General features: G+C 39.1%; 1 protein-coding gene across 3 annotated transcripts in view; it reads right to left on the bottom strand.

The window, feature by feature from the left end:
* The window catches only part of LOC132981932 (protein diaphanous homolog 1-like), a 96201-nt gene that overhangs the window by 59683 nt on the left and 17162 nt on the right, over positions 1 to 19356 (bottom strand). For 2 of the 3 annotated variants that reach the window (XM_061048075.1, XM_061048072.1), the window contains exons 2-15: positions 14631 to 14657; positions 13680 to 13844; positions 12948 to 13049; positions 12132 to 12262; positions 11194 to 11277; positions 11043 to 11106; positions 10158 to 10297; positions 9764 to 9869; positions 9521 to 9631; positions 9183 to 9301; positions 7941 to 8057; positions 5775 to 5890; positions 3198 to 3262; positions 1456 to 1635 (exon numbers count right to left, since the gene is read on the bottom strand). In XM_061048075.1, coding sequence (XP_060904058.1) covers positions 1456 to 1635; positions 3198 to 3262; positions 5775 to 5890; positions 7941 to 8057; positions 9183 to 9301; positions 9521 to 9631; positions 9764 to 9869; positions 10158 to 10297; positions 11043 to 11106; positions 11194 to 11277; positions 12132 to 12262; positions 12948 to 13049; positions 13680 to 13844; positions 14631 to 14657 — 1527 coding nt within the window. The remainder of the gene's footprint in view (positions 1 to 1455; positions 1636 to 3197; positions 3263 to 5774; positions 5891 to 7940; positions 8058 to 9182; positions 9302 to 9520; positions 9632 to 9763; positions 9870 to 10157; positions 10298 to 11042; positions 11107 to 11193; positions 11278 to 12131; positions 12263 to 12947; positions 13050 to 13679; positions 13845 to 14630; positions 14658 to 19356) is intronic. The other variant, XM_061048073.1, reaches the window with a different exon arrangement.

The raw sequence follows: 19356 nt of genomic DNA, 5'->3' as shown, positions 1-19356 counted from the left end.
GTAGTGGTACAGTATAGTGCAGGGAAGAGTGCTCCTCCATACATACAAACAGGGAATGTATTTTTGTGGAGGAGTGTTTGTGTATATGGGACGTAACAAATTGTTTAAGCTGTCTCCTCGGACTATGAAAAGAAGAGTAACAGACATAAAGGGCCTCTGAGGCAAGCTTTCTTAGCGCGGCAGCAGATGAAGAGATGGGCACGGCATCACACAAAGGGACAGTGAGAGATCTCAACATGTGAAGAAATCTTCGATGGGCAGTGCCTCAAACACAGACGAAGTGAGCCATCTTAGTACGAGAAGCTTGTTAGATGCCTGCCTGGCTGGCTGCTAATGTTGTTGATGCGTATGACAACTGTGTGTGCATATGCATGTTTGTGTGTGTCTTTGGCTTTTGCTTGGTGAGAAGATGACTCTGCTGGCATCAGCCACATTGGATGAAGCTCATTTTGGAAGCTGTGTTCATTTACTGACAGTCATACACACACACACACGCAAACACAGACACACACGTCCACCGTGACTTCTTCATGTTGTTGTAAGCGCACATGCACAGAGGCAGACTGTTCTGGGTCACTTGGTGTGTTGGTGAGTTGGGGTGACACTGTGAGGCAGAGTCCAGCTGGTGTGGCAGCAGGACACTGACAGCTAAACAATCCTCATCTTTGCCTCCCTAATTTATGAGTTTACACACACAAACACACACAACACCCTGCATGTGTGTATCTTGGCCTTTTAATTTTTGCTGTCCTATCTTCATCCTTCCCTTTCTTCTTCACTCGTCTCCTTTTAGTCACTCTTTATACTCCGGCTCCCCCACTCTGCATGTTTTTAGTGAGTTCTTAATCTGTAAAGGATTTGGCTTCATTTCACAATCTTTTCTTTTCTTGCTAAAAGTTGGCCAAATCATTTAGGCCAGGGGGCTTCTGCATTTGTGTGGGTGTGCAGAGATGTTGGAAAACTTTTTGGTGCAAAGCTTTCTGCAATATTGTATTCGCTCAAGCTTTCACATGTTTTTATTTCTGCAGCTTTTGCAGACGTTTCAGTTTAGTGTTTTATGGGTTGCAAGCACATTAAAAACTACTCATTCATTAATCCGACTTTATCTTCATAAATTTTGTCCAAATGTTTTGTTTCTTTTATATTAACGTCACAATTAAGAAATGATAGAAATGCCGTATGAAGTCTGAACTGGTGACTTGCCTCAAAGATTTCAGGAAGCGTCATTCTGGGTCCAACTCACTTTTAATTAAGTGAATTTAGGCATTAACTTTAAGATTTCTTTAAATATCAAAAATAAGTTGAGAGAACATTTTTCTTTTATCTTACTGACTCAATAATCCAGTCAAACAGAACTCAGTTAAGATGAAAGCAGCTTCAATTTTAATTTGAGCTATTTGTATGAAAATGTGTGTGTGTGTGTGTGTGTGTGTGTGTGTGTGTGTGTTTGTATACCTGCTGTTGCAGAGTGCTTAGCTGTTGTTGTAGTCCCTGGTTCTCCTTTTCTCGTTCCAGCTTAGAAGTTGCCAGCTGTTCCTTCTCTTGGCTCATGTCCTGCAGCTTGTGCTCATAGTCACCCTCCAGTTTCTTTAGCTCCACCTGCAACTCGTGGCGTGCTGTCAGCTCCGCATCCAACTAACACACATGTAAAGGGTCATAAAGGGTGTCAGACTCAGAGTAATTGAATATATACAGAATGCAGAACAAAAAAACAAAAAGTTCTTGATTGACGTTTTGGTGATCTACAAGTTTTATTGGGTGATCAATTTCAAGAGGAAACATCTCAAGGGCCTTTTCTTTTCTAAGGAAGGACAGATACTTTGGCATTGTTGTGAAAGAAGTGATCTTTATGCTTATGTAATGATATTAAGCTAATTTTGGACAACTTATATTTATGATGATCACCCCTAAGAGCCATATCCATCTAATTATCAAATCCCTTCCTCTGGATAGGAGGCCTGCCTTGTTTGGATAGGACTGTACCATCATTTACAATTACAACTGTTTTCAAATATTCTCTTCTTAGCTCGGACATCAGCAGTAATGTGAGAATACAAAAGTGATCAAAATCAGGTTTCCTCTATGAAAATAAGTACCACAAATGCCAAATCATTTTTAAAAGCAATTCATTTATAAGGATTATAGAAGAGAAGTACATTGCACTAATACCAACCCTGTGGCAAAGTGTGTTTGCATGCACAAGCTCTTAATGCTGTGACAGTAATCATATCTGTAAGACCTGTAGAAGCCATTCCCTGCTGTCTAGTGCTTTCACTTTCATTGTATAATTTACACTGCAAATTAGTGTCAATTATGAGTTAGGATGCTTCAGTGCCCTTGTATGAGCTCACTTCTCACTTCCATTTACAGCAATTTTAATTTTCTCACTTTCATAAATTTTCAAGGATTTTTCTTCTAGGGCACTTGACACACAGAATGAGTGTTTGTAAACGGATGAATCCGTGAACACACTGAAATGCATGGCTGTTTCATTTGCAGACAGCAGATTGGTTACTCTCGCTGTCAGCACCCTGACAGCCTCATCCCTAATTCCTGCCAAAGAGACTGCCTACAATTACCCCATCATACACAACCAGCAATATGGCGGGTGTGTGCGGTCAACGAGAATTAATGTGAGTTAAGTGTGCTCATGTAATGTCTACTGTGTGGGTGTGCATGCATTCAATGGATATGATCCAATGGGAGAGAGTGTGTGTGTGTCTTTCCGGGTGCCTGAATGAAGGCTAGTTTCAGCTCCCTCTTTGTAATTATCTTGTCACTAGGACAGAAACATCAGGGTAGCAGCACACTGCAATCAAGGCATGTATCCCCTTGAGTCAATTTCTGTATGTGTGTGTATGTGTGTGTGTGTGTGTGTGTGTGTGTCTCCCTTAAAGAGTATTTGCTTCCAGATATGTGTGCTCATTCTCCTAGTCACCCTCTTTTGCATGCTTTTTCACATTTGTTGTCCCTTGTCAGCCAGAAAATGGTCACAAAGAATTCAGTATGATACCACTGTGTCTATTGTTGTGATGTTGCCCTTTACAATATGTATGACTTGTCTTTATAATTGTAGGAGTGTGTGTACTTCTTGGTTGGTGGGAAAATGTGTCTGTGTGTATGACATGCTGTCGTTGCAGGTATTGATGTGTATGCATTACGGCTCTTAAATGTTAATTAACTTGTTCACATTTCACCTTTTTCTCCAGCTCGTTTGCCTTCGCCTGGCTTGTTTCCACCTTAGTCTGGTCCACCATGTTGTCTGTGGACAAACAGAGAGGACATGGGAAAGGAAAAGAGTGAATGTGAAAAAAGGCAACGGACAAGAAAAGAGTTTCAGACACCCACATGCACATGTCTGGCCTTGAAGACATCACACCCTTCAGTCTGACACATACTGTGCACATTTACAATCAGACACTTACACACAGAGCAAGTGTCCCTATTCTTCCCCTGTCACACTGGTCAAAGTCAAGATCATTGATAGGATTAAAGATCCATATCATTAGAATGGGATACTATCAGCTGTGTGCTGTTTCAAATTCTAGCTTTCAGTACATACACCTTTGCCTGACAGTGTTTGTGAGAAAGGTGAGAGCACACTAAATTCCCTCTATGTGAAAAACCTCTCACAAATCTTTTTTTTTATATACATTCCCCTCTTTTCATTTTTTCTGACAGACTGCAAAAATATAAAAAGACTGTATAACAATGGGGAGCTATCCATTATCTGAGGTTCTGCTTGGCAGAGGAGAGGGTGGAAAGGACACAGGCTGACCAACAGGGTACTTTTACAGAATAATTGCAGGGTCTACAGGTGGTTCAGTGCCCAAGGGCTTACCGAGCATGTGCAATAAAAGAGCTAATTAACATGAAGATGAATGCCAAAAAGTCACTGGATCAAAGACAGCTAATCATGATGCCCAGGAGAGGGATCAAACAGATAGATTTCAGAGAAAGAGGCGCTTGGAAAAGCTAAATTAGAAAGTGAAGAAATTACATAAACTTACAGAGAGTGATATATACAGATTCTGAAGAGAAAGTTTGAGTCTTCAGTTGCATGAGAAAATGGAAAAGGAGTTAAAAATATGCACGTTTCTTTATATAAAAACAGGCTAGTAAGCAAGGCAGGGGAAAACGAGAAATCTATTTTGTGAAAAAGATGGTTTTGCCAGATGAAAGAACCCCACTTTAATATGCCAACACACATACAATGTCAGAGTGTGCATTCGTGTACGAGTTCACATGGTTATTGGACGTGTAATGGAGGGAGGGGGTTACTTCAGTCATGGTAGCTAAGCTAAATGGGACAAACTTTGAATAGAGAGCACTAAGGGAGCCAGAATATGGAGGGGAAAAACTGTGCTGAATTTCAGAGTTCAAAGAAAAACACTAAATAATGCATGCAGGGCAGAATTGGGCTGCTTTCCACCGATAATAACTCTGGCAGCCTTAAAGGAGGCCAGCCAGCCTGTATGTGCGTGTGTGTGCGTCAGGACGCATTTAGAAGCAGAGCAATTAGAGTCTCCTGCGGTGAGCAACGGAGACCTGCCATAAAGGAATATTGAACTCTTGAGACATGGCCTGCACCTTCATTCTGTTCTGGTTTATTTGACTCTACTCAGCAGGTGTTTCCTAGTCAACACTTAGAGCTGTCATTCAAATACACAACTCCACATGCACATATATCGTTACATACCATTAATTCAGCATTTCAATAGAGCAAATGTAACTGACATTGACCAGTGGAAATTTAAATCCTTTCCCCACACAGTTTTATCTGTTACCCCTTTAGCTGGTTAGGGGTGAGGTAAAGTTCACAATGTTCAGGTCTGTCTTTAAATAACAGCCAGGAACCCCTATAGACATACAAATACTTTCTGTCAGCTGTAATAGTTTCTTCTTTTCATACTGGCTATCAGAAAGATCCCTTCTGATGCTTGTCCAATGAAAATGATGGTAAATGGACTTGAGTTTGTATTAATGGTAAATGATAGGGGGTCAAATTTACAGCTCAGTGCTTAAGTTAATAAAAGGCTTCATCAGATCTAGTTCATCAAAACAATTCACTGCAGCTCATCCAGAAGTACTGGAGAAGACAGTGAAGTTAGACTCACTTGATTTGTCTAATACTACTGAACATCTTCAGATTAACTTTGTTATAAAAATTTGCACAAAATAACGATTGAAGTATACATGTATATTGTGATTATTGTGTCATCCTTCAGCTTTATTTTGTAACAGTTACCATAACCAGTTCCTGGAAAGAAAAACATCTTACTTGTCTCTCACTGTGTGTCAACACTGGGAGAGGGTAGAGGTGCTTGTCTTGCCTGGTTTAAATAAGTTTTTATCCTCTGGATAAAGTTTATTTTGAATTACTGAAGCAAGTCAATAAAACCTGTAGCTGAGTTCAGCCCACACTGATGCACTCCCTCTATGGCACCATCATGTGGTGCTTATGTGCCGATACAGATTTGTCAACAATGTAGACGGACAATGTTACAAGTACCGTAATAGGACTTTTATTTTATTTAAATCATGTGTATAGTAGTATGACAACAGCACAGCATAAGGGTAGGCCAATAATAAATTATGTTTAAACATTTGACCCAACACATTACTTTCTGCTGCATCTGCATTACATGTTAATGTGGTCTTTAACGTAAATGAAGGTCCACAAAGAAATGTTGAAACACAGTTACAGCAGGCTATATTTAAAGGTTCTTGGTGGACTTGATTCTGTGTCTTTTTTGTCTAAAAACTCAACTCACCTATCAAGCCTTCAATGTTGAGGCTGAGGTTACGGCACTTGAAGTCAGGGTCTGCTCCATTCCTGTGAAGCACAATCTGAGCAATGCACTCGTCTATCAGTTTGTAGTACTGAGGCCTGCAGCATGGAGAGAGAAAGAGACAGATTTCCAGATAGATGGATTAGGAGACAGAGAGAGAGATAGGGAGAGGATGGACAATAGAAGGAGGACAACAATGGTGAACAAGAACAAGTCCTGGGCAAAGAGAGAGGCTCTCTATCTCTCTAAAACAAATGTTGCATATTGTGTCAACAATGACAATTCTGGCAGGTATATTCCTTTTACAATACCAGTGTAATGTGCCTTTAGAGGAAACCTGGGGTGAACACGGGATGGGACTCTCACGGAGCAACCAGGTTCATTTGTTCAGACAAATGTGTGATCACACATGCTTTGTCACTTTGTCTGCCACTGAGATTGGCTGTCTTTGTGAGCATGACAGTTTGAGTTTCTTGTCACAAAGATTGATTGTGTACAACTGTGAGAGTGAGTTGGTGCACGTCCAGTGCCCCGTGTCTGATCAAGCCAGCTTCACACAGACAGTCAATTTTGGAGGTGTCTTATTCCGTGACCCCATTAGATGCTGCCAGAGTCACAAACTCAATACTTTATTTATTCTCTCTCCGACTGTCTCGTCTTTCTTAGTCACTCTGCTTTTGTCTAACACTTATTTCACTCCTTCACTATACTTCAAGGCTTTTTTTCCTGAGAGCTTAGATTTATCCGTGGAGCGAGATAGACATCTAGTGTCATGATGGAAAACAACAACAGAATTTTGGTTTTCTTCATGAGCCGCAACACATTAAAACAAGAAATCCAGTTTTAAAGGAAAACATGTGGTTGGACAGCACACTTTGATAACACAACAAAAAAAGACCAATAATGAATAATAGTATTCAGCCTAATCTAGTTTTCATTCCTTCTATGCCCCTCTCTCCTTCTCTCCATATCTACTTGACAATTGACCTCAACTCTCAATAGCTTTTTCGTTATTGTCAGCCCCCCACCCTCAACCCCCTTTTCTCTTCGTCTCTGTAATTATAAGGCTGTATTTTCTGAGACTCTAAATATCTTGTTCCACTCTCACTTCCTGTCTCTATGGAGTCCATTACAGACTCCCTTTATTTTCCCTGGCTAAACTGGGTGGAAAAATGGAAAGGAAAGACGGATGAACTGAAGAGGGGAGGTAAAAGACTTCACCTACGACAATTTATTGGGGTCAGCCTTCCTCTTCCATCCTCAATATATATTTCCCAAACAGTGTTAAAAATACATTCTAATTTCCTGTCTGCCTGATAGCATCACTATGACCCTGAACTAACAACACAACTAACTCAACACATACAGTATGTGTGAATGCCTGCATGTGTTCTACGACTTTGTTTGTGAATGTGGACATCCATGTGTAGTCGTCCAAACACATGTATGTGCAGATTTGTAAACATATGCATGTGTGGACGTTCCTACAAGTCAGCTGGTCCTTAACATTATTCTAGCCTCGTCATGTCATTCAATCATTCAACTCTCCTTTCTCCTCTGTTTCCCTTGCTAAAGCCCAAAGGGCTTTGGAAGACAGAGGGAGGGACATTAGCATATTTCTGCTGATAAGATTTCTATTAAAATGGAATTGGATTTCTTTGCATGTTTTAATTTATCAGCTTTCCCACTGCACTCTAGAAAACAAACAGCAAAAAAAAAAAGCTGTAGAGGGAGGGGTGGAGCAAGAGGAGTAATTGAAGAAAAGTAAGACATTTCTCCATCTTGGGTTTTTGTTTTTTGTCTTTGTCATTGCCGTTTTTTGATCAAAGTTCATTTGTACTAAGTAAAAAAAACCTTAGATAGTAACATACATCCTTTCTTTTAAGTGTATGGTGATATGACAGCATGATATTGACAAAATCAGCATGATTTTTTTTTCACCTAAAGCTCAAACATGATTCTATAGTTTAACCTGTAACTGAACACCCAAAAATAAATCAACAGTATAAAGTAAATCCTAGATGAAATACTGCCTTTTTAAAAAAAATCATTATTATACCATAATTCTTCTATGATATTTGAATGTGAGAGCAGAAGCATGTGTGCCATGTATGGGCATGAAGGGGTGTGTACATGTTCATGTGCTACCTGGCCAAATAATCATTCCGGATCAGGAGCAGGTGCTGCATCACAGACAGGAAGTGGGTCTCGGCCTTCGAGTCCTTCACGGTGTTGGCTAAGATGTCAAACACTTCCCTCACATCAGTGAAGATAAAACAGTTAAGGTTTAAATAACCAACGAATACAACATTTGAAAGCATTTTAAATACTGCATAGAAAACATCCTAACCAATCACTGACACACTGGGACGACTCTGAATAGTCGGAATGCTTCAAGTAACGCGACTGAACACTGTCATTGTCTGAACTCGAGAACTAAGTGAAATAAAAGTAGACATGGCCAAGACTTATCATCCTTCAGGTAATCTTGTTCAACATGGACGGTTTGATGGAATCTCAACATTTCTTTTGATAACTACCACAGCCACTTCTATCAAGCATTATGTTGTCTTCAAGTTGAATTTGACCTTCTGTGTTAAATGCTAGCAGGCAGCAGAGACAGTGTTGCACTGGCAAAGTGTGGCAGACTGTAGGTTACTCGTGGGAGACACCTGGTGTTAAAAAATAGAAGTGCATGTCAAAAGCAGCAGGATGAATAACAGCAGTTGGTTAATGTCTTTTTGGAAATGTTTTTAGAAGTAACAGAGAGGGGGATTTTTGTTTTCTCTTTTTTTAGATTGCTATTAAAACTCTTTGTAGCTTTGATTTCTCATTAAGTCAAAAAAGTAATTGTTCTGCGATAAAGATAGCAATGTCCTCTGCATCTGTCCCTTTAAATATGTATCTTTGTCAGATAAGGAAAAAATCATTAAGATATACAGGTAGGGAGACGCTTAGAATAAAGCTATTAATTCAGGTGCAGTGATCCCACTTTAGAAAAGATGCTAATAAAAGGTCAACAAGGGTTACAATGAACCTGAAGTCTAAAAACATCTTTCTTATAAAGTGTGAATATATCAATAATATATCAGTCTTTAAAAAAAGTGTCAGGGTAAATGCAAAGGGAAACAAAATGAGTCATTTGTTTAGTGTAGACAGCAGGCTTGTTTGTATTACGGAGGGAATACAACTATATAATGCTACATACTGTCTACCTCATTTTGTCATTATAAAGGTTATTGCTCTCACTCATCTAACCAGCAAAGTAACGTAAACCTGAAACGACAAGCATTCAAATGTATGTTGTAACCTGGTTTTACGTTTTTCAAGGTCAAAAAGAAGACCCTGCCTATTTCTACAGATGGAACATTTTTCCCAGTGGAAGGATATTCCATTTCAATCCGGATGTCATCAAGACGCGCTTTGAGGTCCTCAGAGTCATCTTCAGCCTGCTCATCAAACACCGTGAGTTGCACCCTCAGCTCTTCGTTTTCTATCACTCGCACCTCCTGCAGGGAGAGTGATGGGATGCAGGCAGAAGGAAGAAAAGGTAGGGGAGGAAAAGGAAGGGAGAGTGCAAAAAAATTGACTTTGAGAGACTGTTTCTACAGCATATCACCGTGTTTCAGTCAGGCAGCCAAACAGAGGCAAGAATGACAGAGACATGATGCAAATGTGTGTTGTTTGAGAGTCCCTTTAAGAGAAGATCAAAAGAGAGTTTTCTCTACCCTCAACTGGTCCCTGAGTCCCAATCTTAGTAGTTCAGAACGAATATGGATCCTGAAATCCAACTCCTCTCCTCGGCTTATCAAGGCATTGATCAGCTGCATGCAGCCACCCTGCAAAAAAACATATGATGAGGTCAGCTATGGATTACACCTTTGATGCAAAACACAATAAAGACAGAAATTCAAACAGGAGGGTTTGTTATTTAATCAATATAAACCCTGTTGAAGCATGTGCATGTATACCTTAAGAGCAATGTTGTGATTGTTCATGCCAGTAAGGAGAGGCTGAAACCTCTCAATATCTCGTTTCTCTGCCTCCTCTGTTATGGCCTCCAAAACACGCTCATGACTGGAAAGATAAACACGTAGTTACATGAGATAAGTTTTTTAAAATTCAACAATAACCATTACAGGATGAAGAAGTACATTCGGTTTCTCTGTGTTGCCACTTTTATGGAACTACTATATAGATCTCAATGCTACATTGCTACTCATTACAAATCTAGCAGATGAACACTAACTTTATATATCACCACACAGACTGATGTTTTCGACATAAACACTGGCTCCCCAGGGCATCATTTCTGAGTTTTCAATAAATAAGTGATATGCTGATTAACATTTTACTGATACTTACAGGTTCTCTGGATGTTCCAGAATTGAGATGGCAGAGAGCAGCTTGACAGCATCCACCATCATATGGGGCAGCCTTGGGTTAATGGCTCTGACCAGCAGAGGAATTCCCTCATCGCACTCCAGCATGGATTTTAGACCATACTTAAAAAGGAGGGAAAGAAAGGGGCGAGAGAACAGAATAAGTTCACGTTATTCAAGGAAAAAACACATTCTGACAAAAGCGACTTTGGAAATAACTAACATGCAATTCAGTTAGTAATAAGAAAGAGAAAGAATAATCTGGCAGAGCGGAACGTGCATAAAAAAATACATGTATTGTTGTTTTTACTCAAGGCTGTTTCTATGGTTATTGATTACACTAAGTTAATGACAGATTTATTGTTTAGTTAATATTTGTAAATACATCCTTTCAAATCAATTAAAGCCTTAAGTCAATATCTTTATTGAACCATACACAGTTTTCTCTCTTAATACAGTATTATGTCTTGGTGTCAAGCTTTTGGTATGTTAATCTCAGCCAATCTAAATAAATGTTTTGGATAACTTTAGGGTATAAAGAGAGGTTTCACTTTTGTGTATCTTTGAAATTCAGAGGTGAAATTGTATGTTTTTAAATGGATTTGTGATGATTACTTTGAGTTGGACATGGAAAACTCAAAGCCATCTTAAAGGTTTTGAAATGATTGCTTTCACTGTGATGAACTAAGCTAAAGTTAGTGACACTGATATTAAAATGCCCTCTAGTGGAGGAGTCGCTATACTACAATAAGGGCAGAAATGACAGTTGATTCCATTAGTAGTTCTGCTGCTTGCGACTATGTGCTGTCGTGCATAAAAAGGATTAGGTGGTTTTGATGTTCAATAACAAACTCTAAGTTTGTCTTACCTTGTTGTTCATAAAGGCTTTTAGGCAGCGAATGATCTCGTGTTGACATTTTACTCCCGTCATTCTGGTTGGTAATTTAGACAGAAAAAAATTAATTAAAAACATTGTGCTAGAGATCACAACTGCCTTCACTATGGTTGATGTGTCTTACGGGTACTCGTCTTTGTCCTCCTGTAGTCTTCTAAGCCGATTGAGCAGCAGGGCCAGCCCCTCATCGCCAAAGTTCTGCACCCAACTGAAAAAGACAAGACAACATGTACTTTAAACCTTTAAACTTTCCCATATTGGCTTTTTTCTCAGCTATACTCTTAGAACAAAAATCCACCCACCTATTATCTATTACGATTATCCCATTTGGATAATCAACCAATCCCAGCTTTCATTGGGCAAGGGGTGGGACACAACCTGAACTGGTCAACCAGTCGATTACAGGGCTCACATACAGAGACAGACAACCAGTCACATTCACACCCACACCTACAGACAATTTAGAGTCACCAATTAACCTAATAAGCTAGTTTTTTAGCACGCATGTATAGGGAAATGCGCAATCTCCATATAGAAAGGTGCTCTCCGACAACACCATGAAGCCCATTACAAAAACAAACCTTTCAATTTCCTTTTAATATCATCTTTCATGTTTTTAATATGCCTTTTAACTTAATGAAAAATAAATGCACTTCATTGTTTACAGTGACTGCATGATTCTTTTGTGTGTTTGTCTTTTTCTCTGATTCACAATGATCTTTCTTTGTTCTATTCTTCTTCCTTTACTAAAAACTCAAAGGACATTTAATAGAAGACACAAGTGAACAGGTGTCTTTTACATTTACACATATAGACATCTCGAGTATTAAGGTCGTTCTTTCGTAAAATCTCTTACAGTCTGAAAAGTGATAGTTTGATGCTGAACTATAAGTCACTTTGTAAGTAAATAAGTAAATTGATTGGTCTTCATTGGAGTGAAATCCGGACTCCCCACCTGATTAATGATACAATACATTTCAGGCAATTCCAGTGTTTATCTGGTCACTGTGTTAATTTCAACGTATCTTTATGAAGCTGTATGTAAGGGCACATGTGTATTACCTGACAGGGTTGTTGTTTAGAGAGACACGCAGAGATTCCAGACAGCTCAGCAGCTGTGTGTCTCTGTAGTCTGACCTCAACTCCTGGATGTACATCATGGCTGATTTGGAGCTCTCCTTCTGGTCTTGGCCCTGATCAAAAAAGCACAAGCATACACAGTGGGAACACAAACACACAATCACCCTGTGTTCCGCATTTATATTTGTCTTCTTACATCTTCTTACAGGTTATAATTGATTTTATTTCCACATGAAATCACAGCAGCAGGGTATGGAGTACAACAGTTAAGCCTAATTTAAAATTTTGATTTGCAGAATTAAAGGGTGCTATGAGTGAGAATCCCTCTTAATAGGCTTATGTCACAGTCAAATGAACTGTGCTTGCAGCCACCTGTGCTTGGTTATGTAGGTCCTTTGAGCTACTCCCTTTCACCACATTTAATTATATCACACCTGCTGCTTTTAAAAATATATTCACACAACTGCAAATAGTGCTGGTTCAACAAATGACTGTCCAGATCATTTGTTTACTCTACATTTCACCAGTGAATACATATGAACAATTTATCAATAAAAACAGATACAGTAGAAGTTAACAAAGGCATTCCCTGAATGTATCTCCTTACTTTTAGAGTTTTTAAAGTGAATATAACAAAAGAGGTAAACAAAGTATGGAATACTATTTGTTTAGCATAAAGAGGACAATATGATTTGCAACTTTCACTGATAAAACCAGTGATGAACAAACAGCAGCTTGTATTAAGCAATGTCCAAGTTCCCTTGAGCACATAATGTCAAGAGTTAATTTGGTACTGACAGCCTTTGACGTGTGGAGGTACTGAGACACCATCTCTCGTTTGATCATTATGTCCTTTTCCCTCAGAGGCTGCTGCTTCTCCCCATTCAGGTTCATATCCACCTGGAGAAAGAAAGAAAGAAAGGAGATAAAATGCAGAAGAAGAAATACGATGAATGGATGAATCTAGTACTTTGAGACAACCAGAAAGCATCATCATCTGAAGCCTTAAACAGTCATTACAGTGAAAAAATATATTTACTTGGAATCATATTGCACTTATAAACTTAAAGAACTACAGTAATAGTATGTGAATGGTTGGCTGAGTTGGCAATAGGAATGTAAAGTCCCTATAATAGACGACCAAACCTACTCAGTTAAAAATGTGAGCAGGCAGGTTTTTTATGAGCTAAGATATGAGCAGATTTCTATGCTAACACAAAGAATGTGTTTCTTTGTCATTATTATACTTCTTGTTTGAATAGACTTTTTTTTTAATTCCATATGAAGGCAGAAACTTTAATCAGTGAGAGAATGTGATGACTATTTTTAGTGTATTTTGAGAAAAAGAATGGGTGACTCTCCAAAAGCTCTGATCTTAAAAGGCTGAATGTGCGCTTTTTACACATAAATGTAGCAGAAATCAAGTATATCCTCTGAAAAGAACTCTGTGAGTCATGACTGTCTACAATGAATGTGTCCCGCTGTCTGTGATGTTTTTCTACAGCGTGTTTACATGGACATCTTTCTTACCAGCATCTGTTCGAAGAGTTCCAGGACGTATTCATCAGAGTGATCGGGCAGCATCGCACTCTGTCCACTGATCTCATAGCTGGCAGCTGAGGAGTGGCGCTGACCCTGCATATGGCCGGGCTTCTCCTTGTCCTTCTTCATCCTCATGCTGGTGAAACGCTCCAACTGAATTAGCAAACAACATGACACAGATCAAACGACAGACACCAGAGAGAAAATCTGCAAAGTGTAGGCAAAACAGTGTAAGGCCAAAAAACAAGGCAGCAATCCCGAATCAACTCACAGTTTCCTGTTATTAAAGCAATTCCTAGAAAATGAACCGTTACAAGGAAAGGCTCTTTTTGACTTATATCTCAGATATTGCATTTTCTACAACATTAGAAACTTTTAACAATGTGAATCGATGGTTAGGGATTAGAGGTTTTTTGCCGACAAACATTGCCACAGAAAGCAGTTAACACTAGCAGGCGCAGAACACAACACTCAATTTGAACAAACAATGGGGGATTTTCTTCCCTCCTGTTTTAATGACTTTGTGTGATAACTTGCAATAACATTCACAGTGGTAATCATTTATAGCCCAATGAAAAACACTGAAGAACATCACACTTTGGGTATATGTTACATCGACACATATTGACAGAGTAAATCCCAATAACGATTCATGTTCATGAATAACAATCTGTCAATATGTATGATTCTAACATCATCCTGTTGTGAGCATTTGAGAGCAACACTGTGTACAAAGCATTTCATTATGTCAGTGTGCATCTTCAGATCATGCACATAAAGCACAAATAAAACACAAATTCTTAACATGTATATTATGGCAGAAAAGGGATTTAGGACATGACCTTACATAGGTAATGGTGAGTTGGTTTATCAAACACCACAGTGACACATTGACAAGTCAAGCACACAGGGGAATTTTGCAAGCAATAGCAGACCTACCTCTTCAGGAATCAGCCGTTTGAGTTTCTGTAAAGGATGAGTGGATGAAAGGGAGACAAATGTTGCAGAGGGGTAAGAAAATTGAAGAGATGAGAGGGAAAGTGGTGGCAAAGGGGGCAGATGGAGGGAGAGAAGAGGATAGAATCAATTAGAACAGAAATTATTTAAGACAGGAAAACTCATGAAAACCTTTTGCAGGGTTCATGATTGATTCACAGCAGGAAAGAGGGAAATGCTATCAATTAATAACTATTATAAGTAAATCCTCTCATTCATAAGTAATTATATCATCAGTCAACACAGAGAAACAGTCAAAATCAGAAAGGCATCATTTCAGTTTGAGGAGGGAAAAGGTGACATCATAATATGTAACATACACTTGTATCTCTTGGCCACTAGGTGTCAGTGTATGCTCAATAATAGGTAAGAAAGAAACTCATTGACAGAAATCCAATTTTCCAACTGTACAGATGTGTCTGACAAGTTCCTTGGGGATAAAATCACATCAAACTGTCTCTCATAAGAAAATTCAAAAGTCAAATTTAAAGGAAAAATGTTTTCCATTTGTTTAGACAGAGGAAAGAAAGTCACATTGCACCTCCAGTGCTTTGGTATGCAAGCCCGGACATGAGAATGATCTGGACAATAACACACTTTCACATTGTTATGACATCAGGGGTCTGACGGTCAAAGGTCACAAGGTAAAGAGTTGTCAAGTCTTCTCATTAAAAGAAAACACACAGGCAGTATTTACAGATGTTATTAGTTTTAATCTACATCTTTGTCTCATGTATCAGCTAAATCATGAACAGAGAGCCTTTGAGATATACTATAGCGAGCTGGTTTGCTGAGAATAAGTTTATGTTTTTGAATTAAGAGTATTTCACTATTAACTGACAAAGTAAAGTAGTTTTATTTTAACGCAAACGTGTATTCATGTCGCACTTTTTGGAGACCTGTTCTTAGACACAATAGTACTCTCAGGGGAAAGCCTTTCATTAAGAAATGTGGCTTTTTCTAGTGGTTCAGATTCATGATAAAATGTCAAGACCAACACCATGTTGAGAAAATACTGAGGATTTACTGAGGTTCAAAGCCTTTGAACCTCAGTAAATCTTTTCTACTTTGGCTTTCCCTTTCTGTTGATATCACGGTAAAAGCTCCACTTATTTTTGGCTGTGACATTAGATCTGTTTGTTCCTTCCCATAGTATTAGACATTTTGATCTTTCCCTCTGAGTTTTAAATTGAAGTCTTGTGAAGTATCAGTGTAATGGGTTGTCCATTTATACACATGCCACAGCTGGACAGGTTAGCTAGACATTGTTTGTAGCATGAGGTAGAGAGTGGAGGAAGAAACACAAGAAAATAAAAAAAACACTCTGATCATAGGGAGGGCAGTGAAGAGAGGAATGTTTCAGCTTGCACAGCTGCCATTACCAACAGACCCTCAAATCATGTGCACACACACAAACAAAGACACTTGAGGGCGAAGATACACAGTTACAAATGTTGTTGTGCTATCCTCCTGTCCACAGAATGGAAACACAGAGATGACAGTAGTCACACTGGATTCTGTGTAATAACACTAGGTGTCAGAGAGAAAGCGTTAAATATAGATGGAGGAGGAAGAGGCAAAAACCATGCTGAATTTTACAAACTATAATGGTTAAGTTCTGCTTTTCAGCCTACAAGTATGGTTAAGAATATATGCACTCATAGATAGAGTAAGCCAGGATGTTTTTTTAGGAGGTCAAAGAGGCCTGTATGTATACTCTCTCCCTGTCTGTGAGGAACCATTATTGCAACAATAACCCTTTTCACACATACGGAAATCTCCTGAAAAACTCCAGAGATTTGGCTACCCCGAGGGACTTTGTGTGTGAACGCGAACAGCCGCATTTTTCATGCAGACTTTACCCAGAGTTTCTCCGGCCAGACCCCTAGTATTTTATCCGCAGAAAGTCCGAGTGAGCTGATGTCTGAACCCGGCAGCATTTACTCCGGAGATTTCAACTCGAGCCAATGGGAAGAGAATGATGTTTATATACAGTGACTGCCTAAATTGTCTGCAAGCGACCACTACAATCTCCATGCACGTAATTAAACGGATGCATTATGTTTTCTGTTCGTCAGTATGTTGTTCTCCACTCTTTTGTGGCTGTTGTCATTCCATTGGATTACACATAGCATTGATATAAAGGCAAATATTCTCAATATAACGTCGTGTAGCGGACTCTGTTGCTAGTCGCTACTTCCGCGTTGTTTATTTACGTCACGTCTTACCTCAGGAAATCCCCCGATCCCCCTCCCCTCTGACAGGGATAGTCCCCCGCTGTGAGGAGCATATGTGAACGGCTAGGTCGGGAGAATCTCCGGAGCGGTCCTCCTGTAATTATCTAGATATTATCCGGAGTGCATATGTGAAAATGGCTAATGAGATACTTGTGAACCACTTGTAGAACTGCTCAGAGTATAAAGGACTACATTAAATTATTCAATTGAAAGTGCTGACTTTTTGAATACATCTGGGAGATACAGATGGATTTAACACCACAATAATAATGAACATATGGCAATGAATGCAAAATGAAGTGTCACAGTATGTACAGTAGTTGTTAAGTGCAGATAACAGTTTTCCACAATAAAGCTTACATCCAATGATGGAGGAACAGCTTCGTAAAATAATTACAAGATTATTTATTCATTCATTTTTATTCCCTACTCCTCCTATAGTTTTTCATCCTACTATACATAGAAGTAAGATACCAACATTGATTCTGCATGAATATATGCTTCAGCTACATCAACCGAAAACTAAAAAACAATCAACACACAGGCATTAGTGTGCAAGTCCATACCTCAACTACATGACATGACATCACAGTTGACAAAACCATCTGTATATCCTGTGTGGATGCATACCAAGATACTGGTGAATGATAAGCGTGGGAAAAACAAGTCATAAAGTTGAACAAATAAAAAGATAACGCATCCAGAAAATAACTGAGGTTTGCCATTGACCATATACGCTGCCACTTTTGTCATAGTAACAGTGACTTTTTATATTTAGAAACCAAATGAAGCAAAAATCTGAATTACAGCATCCTGATTTCTCTACACCAGTTTAAAAAGTTAAATCTACAACTTAGATGATTAGCAATCTTAAGAGAGAAAATAATGAGAAAGTCTAACCTTACAGTTTTAGATGGATACGTCAAAAATAGGAAAACAAGAGTGAAGCACTCATTACTGCTTTATCATAGTGCTGGGCGATATATCGTGACGCTCGATTTGATCGATATTTAATTAATGCTTGATATGGAAAAGGGAACATCGATTTTACTTTTTAAACTACTTCTCTCGCGATATTTCGTTGCTCCGCGATATTTTGTTGCTCTGCGATATTTCCGCAGTAGCGCTTGTTGCGCGGAGACGAAGGGGCGGAGGAGACTCCACTCATGCCACTGAGTAGCTCTTATAACCGACCAACATGGAGGAGAAAGGGAAAGATGAGAGCGAGGCCGAATTACTTCCAAAAAAAGGGCACATAACGCAGGGCTCGACATTATAACTGGCCCGCTGGCCCGGATGAATGATTGACAGAGTCCGGGCCAGCTGACTGCACGTTCAGCTGGCGGCTTCCCTCGAGCGCGCTCGCTACACTCGCACACAGATTTTAGCGCAGGTTTTCTCTACTAAAACATTAAAACCGTCATATCCTGACAAAAGCCAGGCTAAAATCAGCATTCAAAGGTAAAAAAATCACCGGAAGAGTCGAGAGAGACAGCAGGACGTAACGAAAACAGAAGGGAGAAAAGTTTCAGCCACAGTGGCAGACAGCTGGAGGAGCTGGAACATACTGCAGCTAAATTTCCCCTTAAAGTTAAAGACTAGATCCTGGTAAAGATAAAAGTTATTTCACAAAGCATCTTAGCCCTTAAGAGACCTCCTAAAGATCTAAGGATGAAGAGTTTCTCACAGAGAAGAAAGAAGGAGAGAAAGGTGATCATAATAATTCCAGCTCTATCACAGCCTCATAGTTAGATTAAGTAGACTCTTACAGTTACCAGCATGGTGAATAAACATGAGCACATAAATATTAGAAAAATACACAATATTTGTATAACTAGCGCTCAATTAATTGAATAAAAGTTGTAATTTAATCTTGCATCTGAATGGTTCAAGAGTAAATTGGTGACTGTTATCAAAAGTAATGTTCCTGAGCGAGCGGTTACAATGGTCGGGCCAGTGATCTTTTTTTTTTTAATACAGTGGAGATTCAGTTTTATAGGCTACATTTATAAACTTTAATACGATAAATATCGAGTCATATCGAATATCGACATTAGGCAAAAAAATATTGTGATATCAAATTTAGGCCATATCGCCCAGCAATACTTTATCATTTTCTGAAGAAGAACCTTGCAATGCCAAAACCCTTTTCAAACCACCAACACACAAGGGTTTAATATTTGAGCATGATTACACTACACTGAAGGAAGCTGCTAAAATAAGTGCGAAAGGGAAAGGGCTCTGTCTGCCTCAAAAACCAGACAGGTGAAAAGACTACAAAATCAGCAGATCTTAATTTGGCATGTGACAGTAGTGAGGTCTAGGTCCTGTGAGTAGTGAGAGAGATTACGTAATTGTTAGTACAAATTAGAGCTCAGTAAATACAGACAGGGAGAAAGAAGAGTTTTCACTTTGACAGGTAAAGAAGAGAA

The sequence above is a fragment of the Labrus mixtus genome, chromosome 10 (genome assembly GCF_963584025.1).
Source record: "Labrus mixtus chromosome 10, fLabMix1.1, whole genome shotgun sequence".
In the NCBI taxonomy this organism is placed as follows: domain Eukaryota; kingdom Metazoa; phylum Chordata; class Actinopteri; order Labriformes; family Labridae; genus Labrus; species Labrus mixtus.
This window is presented reverse-complemented; position numbering and strand designations above follow the sequence as displayed.